Source organism: Mesoplodon densirostris, chromosome 4, assembly GCF_025265405.1.
Source record: "Mesoplodon densirostris isolate mMesDen1 chromosome 4, mMesDen1 primary haplotype, whole genome shotgun sequence".
Classification (NCBI taxonomy): Eukaryota; Metazoa; Chordata; class Mammalia; order Artiodactyla; family Ziphiidae; genus Mesoplodon; species Mesoplodon densirostris.
Genome location: NC_082664.1, coordinates 138598433 through 138615783, shown reverse-complemented (window position 1 = coordinate 138615783; position 17351 = coordinate 138598433). Strand labels below are relative to the sequence as shown.

The 17351-nt window shown below is 35.9% G+C and overlaps 1 protein-coding gene across 2 annotated transcripts in view; it reads left to right on the top strand.

Moving 5' to 3' along the window:
- UNC13C (unc-13 homolog C) overlaps positions 1 to 17351 on the top strand; it is a 587724-nt gene that overhangs the window by 351060 nt on the left and 219313 nt on the right. For both annotated transcript variants that reach the window (XM_060095294.1, XM_060095293.1), the window contains one exon: positions 9015 to 9148. In XM_060095294.1, coding sequence (XP_059951277.1) covers positions 9015 to 9148 — 134 coding nt within the window. The remainder of the gene's footprint in view (positions 1 to 9014; positions 9149 to 17351) is intronic.

Below are 17351 nucleotides of genomic sequence, written 5' to 3'. Positions count from 1 at the left end.
TAAAAAGTAATGTTACAAAGGGATTAGCGTAGCAATCTATCAACACCTGGAATGGGCATTACATAAATATCCAATAAGTTACTCACCTCCTCTTAAAATTAGAGAACTATGTAGTTGGAAATTTGTCATATGTAAAGATAAAAGAGAAGTCTTTTGTTATCACACAGAATGCAAAATCTAGCAACCTATGACTGACATTGGCATCCAGGAAGAGCTGTATCATCCTTCCTTTAAAAAAAAAAAAAAAGGCCTATTTTTAACTGACTTAGTGACTATTTAGTAGTGAACTCTACCTATGGATGTGAGGATTTCAGAAGAGCAGAGCTGTACGTGTTAAGTCCAGACTCCCAGGCATAACTCTAGTTATCTTAATTTAGTAGGTCTGCAACAGGGACTCTAGAATCAAGTGTATTTATTTCTAATAAGAAACCCAGGTGATTCTAATGTAGGTGATCTATGGACCAGACTTAGAAAAACACTGGGCAGTGGCAGCTTTGCATATAGTCTCAGATTTCACTGCTTGGTATGTTTCTTTTAAGTTCTCTGCAAAAGTTACAATTCACATTGTCCCAAAGCATTTTTGCTATGGATTTTAAAAGCTAGTTATACAATTAATTATGGCAACTGGAATTTAGACTCTACCTCAGTTAGCCCAGAAAGCAACAATGGCACAACTTTGTGATGAAAGTAAACTCAGGTTGACTCACACATAACCAGAATACTCAGGGCTATTCACTATGTGTATGATCACGATCCAGCTCATTAGAGAATCCAGGCACTAAGCCTCATTCAGAATAACTTCCCAGAGTCTCTCCCATTCATGACCAAGTTTAAGTGACTTACTATATGTCAGTAAAATTCAGTGGTGAAGAAGGCATTTAAGATTAATAGTGGAAAAACCTTGAAGTATTAGGTAGATAAAAAGTTGCAAATGGTCTAAGTAAGAGATGAAATAAACTTTGCCAAATGCAAAAAAAATTTTTTTCATTAAGTAATGGGAAATATTGGCACCACCTTAAAATGGATGCCCCATTTATCTTAGCTCTTAAGATGTGTAAGGAGACTTAGGTCATCAGTTACAAATACTAATGCTTCCATTTAGCAGTCATTTTCAAAGTTTTTAATTAGAGGGAAGGGTCATGAACCTGCTGATCAATAACTTAATTTGCTTCTTTATGCCTTAGCAAACAAAATCCAACTCTGTCTTCTGCCATTTAGCTGAGTAATTTGTGTCAGGCTCAGTTTCCTCGTCTGTCAGGCTGTTGCCTCATCTGTAGAATGTAGAAATTGCAGTAAATGTTTCGGTAGCCTTTTCAGTACTACACTGTGACTCAAGAACAGAAGAGGTATAGCAGTGTGGGTAGGTCTGTGAGTTCTTGGCTGTTAAGAAGTGAGCAAAAAAGATTTGCATTTACTTCTTCACTGATTTAAACTTCTGTATCTCTTCCTCTCTTATCTTGCCTGTGGACCGTCTCCTTGATTTTACTCCAAATGCAAGACCCTGGAATCCAGTTGACTACCTTTGTCTGAGCTGACAAAGAATTGTAGAATTCTTCGGTGTGGTGACCAAGTTTCTCACATACAGTTAATACAGCGTAACAATCTTTCTCTTCATTTATTTTCTTCCTCTTCTAGGTACAAGCCTCCCTGAAATATTTTAACATCCTGCTTTTTAAATTTCCTATCTACCCCTTCACACCTTGATCAGAGACTCACATCATTTTCCCTAAGTGTAATCAGTCAAACAAGGATGTAGCCTTCTGGAATTACCACGATAAGCAATTTTAGTGAAGTCATTCTGGACACTATAGTGTCATTTTGATGGTTTCCTATATTTGGGCAAGTAGAGTGGGAGTCTATGAAGTGTTGGAACTTCACTCCTATTATGTCCATGTCTGGTTGTCCATCCTGCCCAAAGTTGAATGGAATTAAACCAACACTAATTGGGAGAAGCAGATAAAATGACTGCAGTTATATGAACTGTAAGGATTAGCTAGTAACTTTAGTAAGAACTTTTGGGATATTGGATACTGATTATAAAGCAGTATCAATTAAGAAAGCTCTATAAATTAGGAGTTTGGAATTAATATATACACACTGCTATATATAACATAGATAAACAACAAGGACCTACAGTATAGCACAGAGAACTATATTCAATATCTTGTAATAAACTGTAATGGAAAAAATGTGAAAAAGAATAGATATCCATATCTATATCTATTTTTTAATGTTAATCCCAAACTTCTAATTTATGGAGCTTTTTTAATTAATACTCTTTCATCATTCATCAGTATCCAATGTCCCCAAAGTTCTTACTAAAGTTTCCTTTATAGGTTATTACAAGTTATAAAGTTATACATATATATACATACAACCGAATCACTTTGTTGTACACCTGAAACTAACACAACATTGTAAATTAAATATACTTCAAAAAATGGTTGAAAAAAAAAGAAAGCTCTAAAACTGGGGGGAAAACAAGTGGCAGTTAACTTAGAACCAAATCCTCCTTGTGCCTGTAACTCTCAAACTGCAGATGAATGCTGAGCAGTTTTGAGTCTCAAGAATGCAGGACCTGTGCAGGGATTTCACATAAGCATCCATAATTTTATTTTCTGAAAGCATTCTTTCTCATTCAAGATATATAACGCAGGATAAAAATCAGCCCATTATTATTAGTGGGAGGTAATGGTTGTCATCTGTGTCTATAAACTATGTAACCAGGGCTTGGAGTTGAGGATTTAAAGAGAAAACCAAAGCTATACGTTTTTTAATGTGGTCTACGTGTTCTGTTTTCAGTGAAGAAGAAGCGGACAGAAATAAGATAACCCTCAGTTTCTTCATCTCTGAAATCAGGATTTTAATGTTTGGCTTTGATATTTGAAAATCAATGAAGACCACCCAAATGAGAACAGACAGAGGCTATTTATTCAGATCTTGCTCAAACAGCGAAGGCGGCCAACATCACTTTTATTTGGCTGAGGCTCAACAGCAGACAGGGAAGTGGAAAAGCTTTATAGTGAAAACAGCAGGGAAGGTTTCAGGTCTAATATGATCAGAGCTTGTTGGCCTGGGGAAACTGAGAGTCACCTAGCTAGAAGAAGGCATCTTGTGTGCATGATTTGGGGGACATATTTGGCTTTCAATGCTTGGTCCTGAGTTAGAAGTCAGGGTAAAATATAAGGAAACTTGCAGTCATTGACCAAGTCCTGATCATTCTGGGCCGACTTGCAGAGATTTTGGGTTGGTTTCCCAAACTGGCTTTTCTGGAGATTGTGGGTCAGATTTCTCTCATATGTGGTCTGGCCATTGTTCATTTGTATATTCAGTCTCCAAGGCTGCAAGTCTGTTGTCAGAACTGACCATGGAATGAGTTAAAAAGATACCTCTGTTGCTGTTTTTGGAGATGGTAGAAATGTTATTAGACGATAAAGGAAAGACAATAATATTTTGGAGAGAGAAGCAAGAAGCGTGTCTCCACTGATGTAAAAAATGTTCCACCTGCTGAGGGAAGGGTACCTAGAGAAACTGTATCTAATCCTGCCTAAGTGAAGGCCAGTATAAATGTCCTCCTTTCTCCTGGCTGATAAACTGTCCACGTTGCTCTTCATAAAGATCTCAAATCCCCTGAGCATTTGAAACTTTGTGTTCTGCTTCCAAAACCAGTAACAAAGTTCCAATTTTTCTAACCTGTGAACTGCTAGGGCTAAGATGTCCTTATCTCCGAAGTATGAGAAGACATACAGCCAACTCAGAGTCAGAGGATGTTGCAAACTTATTATAAAAGAGCTATCTAGTTCATATTTTAATATTAGTTTACTTTGCTAGCCTTTTTGTTATAATTTAAAGTTTATTTCTTTTTTAATACTCAGGCTCACCTCTATTTCATTTTCTTCTGTGTCTTTATATTCATGCTGTCCTGATTTTCCAAATTCCTACCATCTATAAGCCTTGTTGCCAAAACTTTCAGCCATCACTTACCTTGAAAGAAGACCATCTTTCTATGTACAGTGCAGCAGTCACCTGCTCACATGCACACAAATTCTGTAAGTTCTTTTTAGAGTTACTACAGCTTCCTTATCTTACCTGAGGTATCATTTTCCTCAGCTCTTCTCGACCTCCACTCTAGAGCCCTTTACGTGATCTCTATTCCTGCCCTGCCATGGTCTGAATGCCTAAACACAAACATCCTTCTCCAACAATCTGCTGTCCTTCCTTCCTCCTCCCTCCTTTTTCTAGATCTACTCCTCCAACTTCCCTCCCATTTCTCTTCTTCCTTCCTCTGGACCATAAAATATATTTGTTCCAACACTCCAACCATTCTGGTCAAACACTTAAATCCTTTTCCTTCTTCATTGCCCTCCAGTATTAAATCCAACACTCTGTTTCCTTGACTTCTGAATCCAGTCCTGGAGGAAACTCATGATGGTCCAGAGTAGCATCTTTGTAAGTGCAGGGACCCACCCTCAACAGTGCTCCCCAGCTCCCTGGCAGGGCCACTCTGGGTCCAACTCAAGGCCCACTTTCATTCCTTGCAGAGGTTGTTTCAAACTTCTGCTCTTTACTCCTCTTCTCTCAGGATATAAATTTCTAGCTGTCCTTTCTCACCATCAACAAGACTTATCTGCAAGATTCTTTATTGCCTGACTCAGAGGAAGCCTTGCTCTTCATTTACATTCAAGTCTAAACCTCCAACATTTACTCTGGATCCTATTTTCTCCCATTTCAACAGGGGCCTCACTCCCCCATCTATGCCCCTCACTCCCCCATCTATGCCCCTCTTTCATAAAATGTTATTCTCTTTTAGACTTTCTGCCCAAGGTTTTGCCTCTAGCCATGTAGTCTTCTCTCTCTCTCTTTGAGTAAACTTGTTTACTCTGTAATTTCAGTACCACATACATCCTGGAATTCTTCAACCTATATAAGTAGTCCAGAGTGCTTTCTAAACTCCAGGCTGGTTTACCTAATTACCTTCTGGATAGTTCCATTGACTTCTCCCTCTCTCTCTTCTTTCTCACCATTTACATAATGAGTTCTATTAATTTTACCTAACTATTTCATAAGTATTTTCATAAACCTATCGATTTTATTTATTGACTATTTCATAAGTTTTAATTTATTAAACTTCCTGCTACTGCCAAATCATTTTTTAAAAACACAACTGTAATTAAGTGTTCCTGTGTTAAAAATCATATAATAGTCCTCATCAAATTTAGTTTAAATGCAAATCCCTTCATATAACACAAAAAGTCTTTCAGTATTTGACCCCTGCATCTCTCTAGCCTTTTGTTTCCCAAAGTATACTCAGAGGAACACTTTTTCTGTGGAATGTTTTACAAGATGAGATGTGGGGAATAGGAGGGGAGTAGAAGACTCTCAAATTGGCCCTAGGACCAACGGCACCAGAATTACTTGAGACTTTATTATATATGCAAATTCTCAAGCTTCACCCTAGACCTACTGAATCAGGAACTCTGGTGGTAGAGCCTACCGATCTGTGTTTTAGCAAGCCTGCCCAGTGATGCTGAGAAACACTGAAGTTTGAGAACCACCGTCTTAGAGAATCACAATGTACATTAGCATCTTACTACAGGAAGTCTGGAAATAACGTATTTAACTTAGTTTAAGCAAAATTTCCTCAGTTTGAGCATGGACCGTGTGTGTGTGTGTGATACTCACTAATATCCAGTAGAACTAATGTAAGAGAAACTTGTCAAAAGCCTGCAGCCTCACATTGCTAGTAATTCCCCAATTAGTGTCATGTGCTTTTGCATTTAAACATCCCACTTCATTACTCTACCAAATATCTCCCCCCAACCCTTGTCTGGCCAGCTCCTTAGAGGAGGTGTTTCAAAATTATATGCTTATTGAACAAATACATGGGATGGAACAGAAATATGTTGTAGCAACCGTAGAAGTGTTGCTAAGTCCTACTACCATTAAGATACAATCTGGGGCCTCCCTGGTGGCGCAAGTGGTTGAGAGTCCGCCTGCCGATGCAGGGGATACGGGTTCGCGCCCCGGTCTGGGAGGATCCCATATGCCGCGGAGCGGCTGGGCCCGTGAGCCATGGCCGCTGAGCCTGCGCGTCCGGAGCCTGCGCGTCCGGAGCCTGTGCTCCGCAGCGGGGGAGGCCACAACAGTGAGAGGCCCGCATACCGCAAAAAAAAAAAAAAAAAAAAAAAAAAAAAAAAAAAAAAAAAAAAAAAAAAAAAGATACAATCTGTTATTTCAACACTTTTTTACATATAATTGTTCTCTCTGTATATTGATCTCTTCTTAATGGAGTATCTTCATATTTTCTTCTTTGATATTGTGAAAGTATAATGTACATCTTATCAGCTTGTCTGTACAAGCTTTTTGTATTGAAATATCCTTTATAAATATGCTGACTAGAAGTTTTTTCAGCTGATCCTACACCCTGGTGACTTTCTACTTTTAAAAATTTCTCTCCCCATTATACTTTCACAGTCTTTCTTTCATATCTCTTTCCTCAATTATCTATTAACAAAATAATTTTAGACCCTATAATAACAATGACCATATTAAGATTGACATACTAAGTCATAGCTTTATAAACCTATTGTATTTTATTTGTTATTAATGAGGTTAATATATATTATACTTTTATATAATATAAATATATTTTATTAAAATTTTCTTGTGATACATATTAATTCATAGGGGTTTTAGTAAATATTAATACACTTATTACTAGCTTTCAGAATTTCTACTGCCATTATCTTAATTTTTCCAACCACAATTTCAAATGCCCCAGTAGACTTCTTAAGTGTTCATAAAGTGTTACTTAGAAAAACTGAGTTCCTAAGCAGTCAAGTAAGTATTCTTATATAATGGTTGTACTACATGTTTCAAACATGAAGTTTATTCAAATGCACTAGTAAAATACATAAAGCATGATTTATGATACTGATATGTGGTACCTAAAAACTTCATGACTCAGCATCAAGTTTGGTTTATTCTGATGCTGCATACAGAATTTTATGCAAAAAACATTACCAACTGTAATCCTCTGATGTCATAAAAAAGTAATCTGTGATAGCTAAGGGACTTTGGAATTAATGTATATTCAACTACTTTGGTCTCTCCCCTTTCCCAGATCACTCTTTGTAGAATGATGATAAGTGACTCGGGTGTTAGACATGTCATCAGTAGTCATTTATTTTTATTTAATCACATTACTTAAAACGTTAGGCATATAGTTCAGCTATATACACATCAAGATGATTAATGATAGTATTCTCATATAGTCCACCATGGCCATCAGAACTAATTATACTTACAATCTTCACAACTCACCAGGTTCTCTGGCTTTCTAACTACATCATAGAGAAGGAAATCTATTGAGCTTAATGTAATGAATAAATAATTATGTTATTGTGACCATAATAATTTCCTGTTCATGAAAGAAAGATAAATTTCAATAGAAAATGTAACTTAATAATAGGCAAAGTCAGACATTTGTAAGCCTTTTTTGCTGCCTTTTTCTTATTAAATATCTTCTGTTGTGCCTTGGTGTACCTAAGGAATTAAAAGAGGAAGGCTGCCAGAGTTTCAGGTGGTTCTCAGGGACCAGATATATAAGATTCTTAAGATCCTTCGGAGACTACTTATAGTTCATTCTGGCAATTTGAAGTAATTTGTCCTAGCCACTAATTTTTTGACTATTTTAGCTCTTCAACTTATAGTATCTGTTAAATTTTGAACTTAAAGGTAAATCAACAGCATTTGGAAGCACCCTAGGAAAATTAAAGTCCCTAAAGGTGCATTATAGTCTGTGTATGAGGTCTCTAACAGTAAATGGATTTAGTACAGGGTTATATTTTAACTTAAGTGAGAATAATAATAGTGTGATGACTCATGCAAATCTGGTTGCCTGTCTTGGGCAGCATTAGAGGATAAGCATAAAACCATTTAGCAGAGGGTGGCTGTTCTTTGGAAAAGACATGGTAGTTGGATAGGGCAAAAGATTGGATCAGGTAAAATCTAATCCACCTTTTGTATGAGAGCCCTTAAATTTCCTGAGCTACACATTGGAACTTTCAGATATCCTGTATATATAAGATTATAAATAATTTAGCAAAAACAGTCAAGGAAACAATATGCTTCCCACTGAGTCATATACTTGAATGAAAACTGTCTCATCTTTATCTTTTTTGCCTAATTTAAAAAAGAAAATGTGAAAGAAGCGTTATAAGAATGCCCACCAAATAAACTGACCAGAATAATTTATTTGTGTGTTCAAAGGAATTGTGCTTGTTGAATATGAAGTTTATATGTTAAACATTCAAATTTGTTATTATACTCTGTTAATCTCACTGTAAATTTAGATCATCAAGGCAACACTCTTCCTAGAGGTGAGAGTGAAGAATTCATTCAGTATGGTAAATCAGGAAGGATTCCAATATGATTTAAATACACATACATGCACAAAAAATAAAGACTTACTAAGTTTTTGTTAACTAGATACATTTGTGAGTGGAATGAGAGAGTTCCAGACCATTCATGCAACTTGTATATGCTGTCGTATTTAACAGTACTGGCTTTGTAACCAGGCAGTCTTGCTTGAGTTCAGCCCACTTTACTACCAGTGTGACTATGGACAAAATATTTAGGCAGGACAAATTTTATATACAACACACACACACACATCATTGTGCAAACAGAATTCAACCTTCTGCCTTGGAAGAAGCCACATTAAAGGGATAATTTCTACAATAATAATTCCTAAGGTCGTGAACTGCAGTAGAGGAAGAGAAACGTCCATTCCAGAACCAAAGTATTTAGGAATTCAAGCCTGGCCATTGTGACTTTACCCTATGGGATGCATTCAATGAAGAGAGGAAACCTGAATTTAATAGCTTTGGCTGGCATGATCTGAGAGTTGTTCCATTACCCCTTTTCTCTGATCCTCCTGTTTGACAGTGACATCTAACTAAAGTCATACCATTTAAACTTTTCTTTTGCATGTTGCGTGACCTTGTGAGCAGAGTAAGAAACGGGACGTTCCTCGGGAAGATCAGGGACCAACCAACAAGAATTTGGATTTTTGGCCCCAACTTATTACACTGATGGTCACGATTATTGATGAGGATAAAACTGCCTACACTCCTGTCCTGAATCAGTAAGTACACTGTTTTGGTAATAAATGGATTTTATTCCACTAAAGTTAAGAAAACAAAATATTTGAAGTATGGCTTATACTCTCATGACAATGACAAACTTTTCCAAAATCAAGCTATAGAAAGCAGTATATTTTTACTTTTATCAGTAAATATTACTTCCGTGATATTATGAATTTTTAATTTTAGCCCCATACAGAGTGATTACTTGGATATGGAGACAAATATTTCCCACAAATTTATTTTTATTTGATGTAGAAAAATTTCTTCTTTCCACTGGCTTCTTTCATTGCCTTAAAAGAAAAAAAAAAAATACAATCCCCCAAAACTAAAAAGAATGTTAAAGAGTTAGTATTAACATATTCCACCATGAATTTATTAATAGTAAGGATTTTTCAAAAAAAAACTTGCTTTCAAAATAGTTGTGTATGCTAGACGTAACAAATTTAGTGCTGTATTTCAGAGAACAAGTCCATTTTCTCAAATAACCTAAGCCTATGCCTCCATGCATAGAATTTATAAATTATGAGCAGGTTGGAAAGGCAGATGAATTAAAATTTGTGGCTGTTCTAGAAGACTCTGAAATCAACTTATCAACTTAACACTAGCTATGAGACCTTGGGCAAATTATCTAATTGCCCTGGGTCTCAGTTTCCTCATATATAAAATAAGGATATATTACCAGATAATTTCCAAGATCCAGTCCACCTTTAATGTTGCACATTTAGGATTTACTTCACACCCACATGTCTAGAGCTATACAACCAAAATAACAGCTGACTCTGCCTGTAGGGCATTTGCGATCTGGTAATGGAGAGAATATCCTGACATATTGGTCATACCTGAAAACCTGTGGGCAGCAGGAATAGCAGAAATAGACAAACCATGACATACATTCAGGCTTAATATGGAGAACTGGTTGTATTATTTCTAATTTTTTGTACTGGTCAAGACAGGGTCTAAAAGCTTGTGTGGAATACAATTGAAATTCCAATTATAGAAGAAATACCTGTAAGTATTCCAATTTTTATTCTTTCCTGTTTCTTCACCACCCATTTTCACCTGCCCTGAATTTCTTCTAAATGTGGAGAAAGTATTCCTCTCTTTGATAGGCAATGACAACATCGTTAGGTTTACCTTTACACTTTCTTCTTTCTTTTCCCCTTATATCCACCTTTTCTGCCTGATGCCAGAGTGTATCATGATGACAATCTGTAGAGACTTTCTCTTATTCTCTTCTGATAGCTCAGGACTATATCCTCTCTTTTAACATATGGCATGTCCTCAGTTCCTCCTGGACAGCTTTGTGGGCTAGATATGTTTTCTCATTCATTCTTTGGATCTTTCTTGAAGATACAGTAGATTTCCTAAAGGTAGGGACATCAATAACTTGTTTTAAGCCTGTGCCCTCGGGCTGGGGTAGATCAGTTGATTAATGAGAATGGAATGAAAACAAACATCTGCTGAGAAATGTTAATTAAAAGTTATATGAGGGCCTCCCTGGTGGCGCAAGTGGTTGAGAGTCCGCCTGCCGATGCAGGGGATACGGGTTCGTGCCCCGGTCTGGGAGGATCCCATATGCCACGGAGCGGCTGGGCCCGTGAGCCATGGCCGCTGAGCCTGCGCGTCCGGAGCCTGTGCTCCGCAACGGGGGAGGCCACAACAGTGAGAGGCCCGCATACCGAAAAAAAAAAAAAAAAAAAAGTTATATGAAAGGATTTTATTTTTAATCAAATGAATTCTTTACATTTACCAAATATTCAGGATATGACTATTAAAAGATACATTATAAAATCATGGAATCAAAGTTCCCCAGAATCATCCTTAATCATATACCATTAAAGATATACAAAGATTTTAGTTACTTTTTTGTGACTGTGTTAAAGGAAGTGGAGGGAATGCATTTACTTATGGCAAAAATAAATTTTAAATTATGAGCTAAATTAAGTCTACTAAGTATAAAAATGAGCAAGGACACAAGGAAAGAAGAGAAATGTCTTTGTCTTGCTTTTTATTTTTGTTTATAGTGTCAGGGTTTGGAGTCACTTTTGTTCCAATGAAAATCTAGTTCTAATAAAGCTGAATGCTTTCCCCCTGTTGGGAATCTATGCTTTATGATTGTATTTGCTCAGATTTTGAAGATGTTCTAAAAATTTTTTACTTACAAAGGATCATTGCATTTTGTTTCTCATTTAATTAAATCTATATTTTAAGTGAACTCACCTAGATAGCAAGGTGTGTTCTTAGTGGCCAATGTTGCATTTGTGTAATTTGGTGAGATTTCCATTCATGCATGTTTCTTTATTTGTGCAATGTGTCATCACATTTAGGCATCACTAATTATCTCACTGGGTAGTTAGACTATTAGGATCAAATAGGCTGATAGTTGCAAATGCAGATTCTGAGCTCCATCCCAAATCTACGGAGTTAAAATCTGAATTTGGCACAGAAGTCTGCATTATTAATAAAGTATCCCTTGTGTGGTTTGTATACACCAGTGTATGAAGGCACAGGTCAGTTTGTGAAGGACATGTCCAGCTAAAACAAGTTTTGGGTTTTATTTTGAAAGTAATGGCAAGAGAACGGATTATTTAAAAATATAGGTCTTATTTTTATATCTTTCTTGTTTATTATATCTAAGATTATTGATATAAATAATTGAATGATGTATTCATGGTTATTTTGACTAAAAAATATTGCAAGCATTTGCTTATTCAAGTTTGATAACAATTTATAATAATTTCAGAAAGTAAACATGAGGGGAAGGATTTGTTTTATTTAGTACACTAGTATGTATCCAGGCATATATATTGGTTGAATTAATGAATACATTAAAGTAAATCCATATGTGTAATTGGTTCTGTTCTCTCTATTCCTACTCCATTGATTAACTGATGTACTAGAGTATTTCTTTGAGTGATACGTCTTCACATTTTAAAGATTAATTTTATGAAGTGGCTTTCCAGGTGTTTCTATTTCATTGAAACTGAAAACTATTAAGCACAGTATTTTCAGATCTTTCAGTGTGGGTCTCTCTCTCTCTCTCTCCCTTTTAAATAGATGTATTGAGGTATAACTGAATACAGTTAAAAATTTAATTAGTTTTGACATAGGCATCTAACCATGAAACCATCACCACAATCAAGATAATAAAGATATCCGTAACCCCAATAAGTTTCTGTGTGCCTTATGTAACCCACCCCAGGCAACCAATGGTCTGCTTTCTAATACTACAAATTAGTTAGAAATTTTTATCCTTTTGTATAAAGGAATAATATATTATGTACATTTCTTTGTCTAATTTCTTTCACTAATTACAACTATTTTGAGGTTCATCCAGGTGGCTGTGGGTATCAATACTTCATCTCCTTTTATTTCTAAGTAATATTCTACTATATAGATACACCACAAAATGTTTATCCATTCATCTGTTAGGATTAGGGTTAAGGTTAGGGGGTAAATTTGGATATTTTTTCAAGGTTAGGTTTCTGTGAATATTTGTTTGCAAGATTTTGTGTAGACGTATTCTTTTATTTTCCTTGGGTCATGTAATATGTACGTTTAATATTTCTTAAAACTGCCAAACCACTTTCCAAAGTGTTTGTACATTTCCAACACTTAGTACAATTAGACTTTTTACTTTTAGCCATTCAAATAAGTGTAGTGATATCTCCTTGTGGTTTTAATTTGCACTTTCCTAAATACTGATATTGACCATCTTTTCATCTGCTTATTTGCAATACATATATCTTCTTTGGTGAAATGTCTGTTCAAATCTTTTTGCCATTTCCAAATTGGGATGTTTATCTTCTTTTTAATGAGTTGTAATGGCTCTTTAATTATACTAAATAAAGGTCTACTGTTATGTAAATGTTGCAATATTTTCTCCTACTTTGTGACTTTCTTTTCCATTTATTACTAGTTTCTTTTGGAGAGCTGTTTTTAAGAAAATAATTGATAGATTAGTCCAATTTGTTGATTATTTTCTTTTATAATTTGGGCTTTCTGTGTCCTACTTAAGAAAACATTGCAACACCCACAGTCAAGTTGCAATACTGTAGTTTTTCTTCTAGTTATCTTACATTGAGATCTATGGTTCATCTCCAGTTATTTTTTGTAGACGGTATGATATAGAGTTTAAGATTATTTGGGATTTTTTCCATATGTTTAATCTTTTCAGCTCTATTTGTTAGAAAAATTATCCTATCCCCATCAAATTGCTTTGGTAACTTTGTCAAAAATCAATTAATTATATGTGTGAGTCCAATTCTGTACTCTCTGTTCTATTGATCCGTATATCTATGGGTCTAATAGTGATTAACTTCAGCTTTTGCCTGGAAAACTCTTTGTCTCTCCTTCAATTCTGAAGGACAACTTTGCCAAGTAGAATATTATTGGTTGGCAGGTTTTCTCTTTCAGCATTCTGAAAAATCATTCCACTCCCTCCTCCTGGCTTGCAAAGTTTCTGCTGAAAAATTCACTGATAGTCTCATGGGGATCCCCTTCAATGTAACAAACTCCTTTTATCTTGCTGCTTTTAGGATTCTCTCTTTGTCTTTTATATTTTCTCTTTGCTGAAATCCTCACTTTGTTCATACATTGTTCTCTGACCTCAGCGAGCATCTTTATGACCATTATTTTGAACTCTCTATTGGGTAAATCACTTATCTCTATTAAGGTCAGTTACAGGTGATTTATCTTGTTCTTTTGTTTGGAACATACTTCCTTATTATTATTTTTTTTCATTTTCCTTGACTCTTTGTGTTGGTTTCTGCACATTAGATTAGACAACCACCTCTCCCAGTCTGGACAGACTGTCTCATCAATCAGCCCAGCCCAATCTCCTGGTTGTCTCTCAAACCTTTATGGTTGTCCAAGCTGCCATCTTTGTTCTTAATGGCTCCCTAATTGAGGGTGTGCCAAGACCGGTCAATGTTTCAAGGAAAAGGATAAAAGTCAGCACCTAGATGCAGGCTAACTAAAAGCTGTACCCTCAGGCAATAGATGGGAAAAGATATAGTTAAGCCCCTTCGAAGGAGAAATTGGAAGATGGGCATTATTGCCTGCTTCCTCTGCACTGAGCCCAGGTGGATAGCCATGACAGTGGGGGAGGGACAAGCGGGATGCTTCTGCACCTGTTGAAAAGCTGCTTGTTTTGTTTGCTCTAGTCCTGTGGGACTTGTGAATGAAAGACCCACTGGCTATCAGAGCTACGTGATTTGGGAACCCATCCCTCAGCTTGCCAGCCATAAAAGTTGATGTATTAAATATGTGGACAAGCTCCTTCCAGGGAAGTACTGGTGGTTTGGTTTCACTGTTGGATCAAGCAAGAGGGAGAATGCAGGGAAGTGCCCACCAGCTCCTCTGGGCTCTAAGAAAGATCTCAGCCAGCCTCTAGATGCATGCTAGATTAGAAGCCAGACCCTCAGGCATCAACTTGTAAAGTATGCAATCAAATCCCTCCAGGGCAAGACTGGGAGATGGGCATTTTTGCCTGCTCTTTCTGGGCTGAGCCTTGAGAAGACAGCCACAGGGAGTGATGTGCACCCACCGACAAATGCTTCTTTATTTGCTATAGTCCTGTGAGCCACTGGATTTCTCTCAGTGGGAATTTCTCCATGTGTAGTTGTACATTCATTGCATCTGTGGGTGGAGGGAAGTTCAGGAGACTCCTATGTTGCCATCTTGGTTCCTCCCAAAACTGCTTGTTCTTGATTGTGTTTTTTAATTTGTCTTTCAAGGAATTTTTCCATTTAATCTAAGTGGCAATTTGCTGTTGTATAGTTGCTCATGACATTTCTCTATTATGCCTTTAATGTCTATAAAATCTGAAGTCATTTCTCTTCTCTCATTCTTAATATTGATATTTTGTATCTTCTGTCTGTTTTCCTATCTAACTGGCTAGCCATTTATGAATGTTATTAGTCTTCTGAAAAAAAAAGAAACAGATTTTGGTTTCATTAAATCTCAATATTGTTTTTCGTTTTAAAGTAAATTGGTGTCTTCTCTATTTCTTATTATGTTCTTTCTTTTGTAAGTGTAGATAACTGTTAAGTGGCTCCAGCAGTAATCCAGTGAGAAAATATGAGGACTTTGGATAAGATGATGGAGAGGTAGGATCAGATCTGAGAAATATTTAGGAGATAAATCAAGAGATCTTTTTGACTAACTGCATTGAGTGGAAGGTTAGGAAAGAAGATGGAGACAATGAACATGCTGTATTTATGGGAGCACCATTAATTGAGATAATAAATTCAGGAGGAAGTCTCAGTTTAAGGAAGTACATAGTTAAAAGAAAGAAGTATACAGTGAGTTATATTTGTATATATAGAGATTTGGCTATCTGCATGACTTCCATGAATCATATGCAGTAGGCAATTGTATACTTAGCTGTGAAATTGCTTTAGACTGACAACAACTAAACGTACAATGTAGGGGAGGTTCAATAAATATGCTTGAAAGTAAGAAGTCTTATATCTTTTAAAATATTCATGTAATTTTACTCTCAGAGTATTTAAATTATTGTGACTTAACATTACTTTGTTTTTGTAATGCTGACCAAAATGTAAGCAAAAATATGTTTCATCCATTCTACGGTCCTGTGTATTTGCATGTATTTTATTATTGTCTGTAATTTCTTTTAGCATCTTTCCAAAGTATACATACAGCGAAGGCTCAATTTATTTTCTCTCTGCATTAAGAGTATATATCAGAGAGGCTCTAACGTGTTGAATAGAAAATGGAACAATTTTCAAAAATCTGCTGTTTCATTTGTGAAGATGAGGTATGCTGCTTTTATTTTGTCAAGGCTGTGGGATGAGCCATAAGATTATTTTCAAGTTTTATGTTTTAAAAGATAGTATACTTCATTTGCTGCAGTGAGAAAATTGGGTTTAAGCTACTTTGATAAAAGATTTACATCTTCTTCTTTCTGTTTTGGAACTAATGCTCTTCAAAGTATTAAAGCTGTTGATGTTTTTGCTTGCACTGTGGCTTCCCTAAATTATTTTTCTATTTAAAACTTTGTTACAAAACTGTTCACTATGCTAAAAAGTAGAGACAGTATACAATGGAGTTGTATATCCATAACTCAAACTCAACAATTACTAAGATTTTGTCATACTTTCTTCACCTATACATTGAGCTTTATTATTCCTTTTTTTTCCTTTGCTGAACTCTTTTAAACAAATCTCAGACATATATCATTTCATCCCTAAAAATTATGGCTATTTTCTTACATATGACAATGTCATTCTCACAACTAATAACACTAACAGTAATGCATTAGTATCGTGTACCCCTTCCCGTAATCAAATGCTGCTGTTTTTCTTTAAAAATCCATTTTTACATTTGTTTTGTTTTAGTCAGGATTCAGATGAGGTCCACATAATACATTTTGGTTATTTTGTGTCATAAGTCTCTTTCATCGTAATTCCTCTCCCTTAACTTCTCTTTTATCCATGCCACTACTTTCTTAAAGAAGCCATGTTCATTGTCCTTTAGAATGTTCTACTTTCTGGATCATTCTGCTTGTCTCTTTCTTATATTTAATTTGTTCCACCATATTCTGTACTCCCCATAGCTGAGCATTAGCTTAAAGGCTATCTTTCAGATTCCTCTTTTCTTTTTTTTTTTTTTTTCAAGAATAACTCACAGGTGTCTCTGTGTGCTTCATACTCCATCACATCCGCAGTCACATTAAGTCTGGTTGTTCCCCCTGTGGTCATGCCAAGATTGATCAGTGCTGCCAGCCTGATCCTTCCATTTCAGTGTTTCTGTTGACCTCTCCTCTAATGCTTTCATTTATTTATAATCATTTCAGAATAAGTTATTCAATTAGGGATGGCAAAATTGTGATTTTATAATGTTATTTGTTCAACATTTATTTAGTTAGAATTTTTCTGTAAAGAAGGACTTGCTTCATCACCTAGGGCTGCTTATCTGGTTATTGTCGATGAAAATAATCAATAAATAACCTATATTAGGAATAGAAAAGAATTTTATTTGAGTCAAACTGAGAACTCTAGCCTAGAAAACAGCCTCCTAGAAAACTCCAAGGAACTGCTCCGTAGAAGCATGGTTATCAGCACAGTTTTATATCTTGTCAGAACAAAGGACATGAAACAAGCCAGGGATACATTCCTTCAAGGTTTCAAAAAAAAAAAAAAACAAATCAGCACGTACACAGAGAGTCAGTGTAGCCTT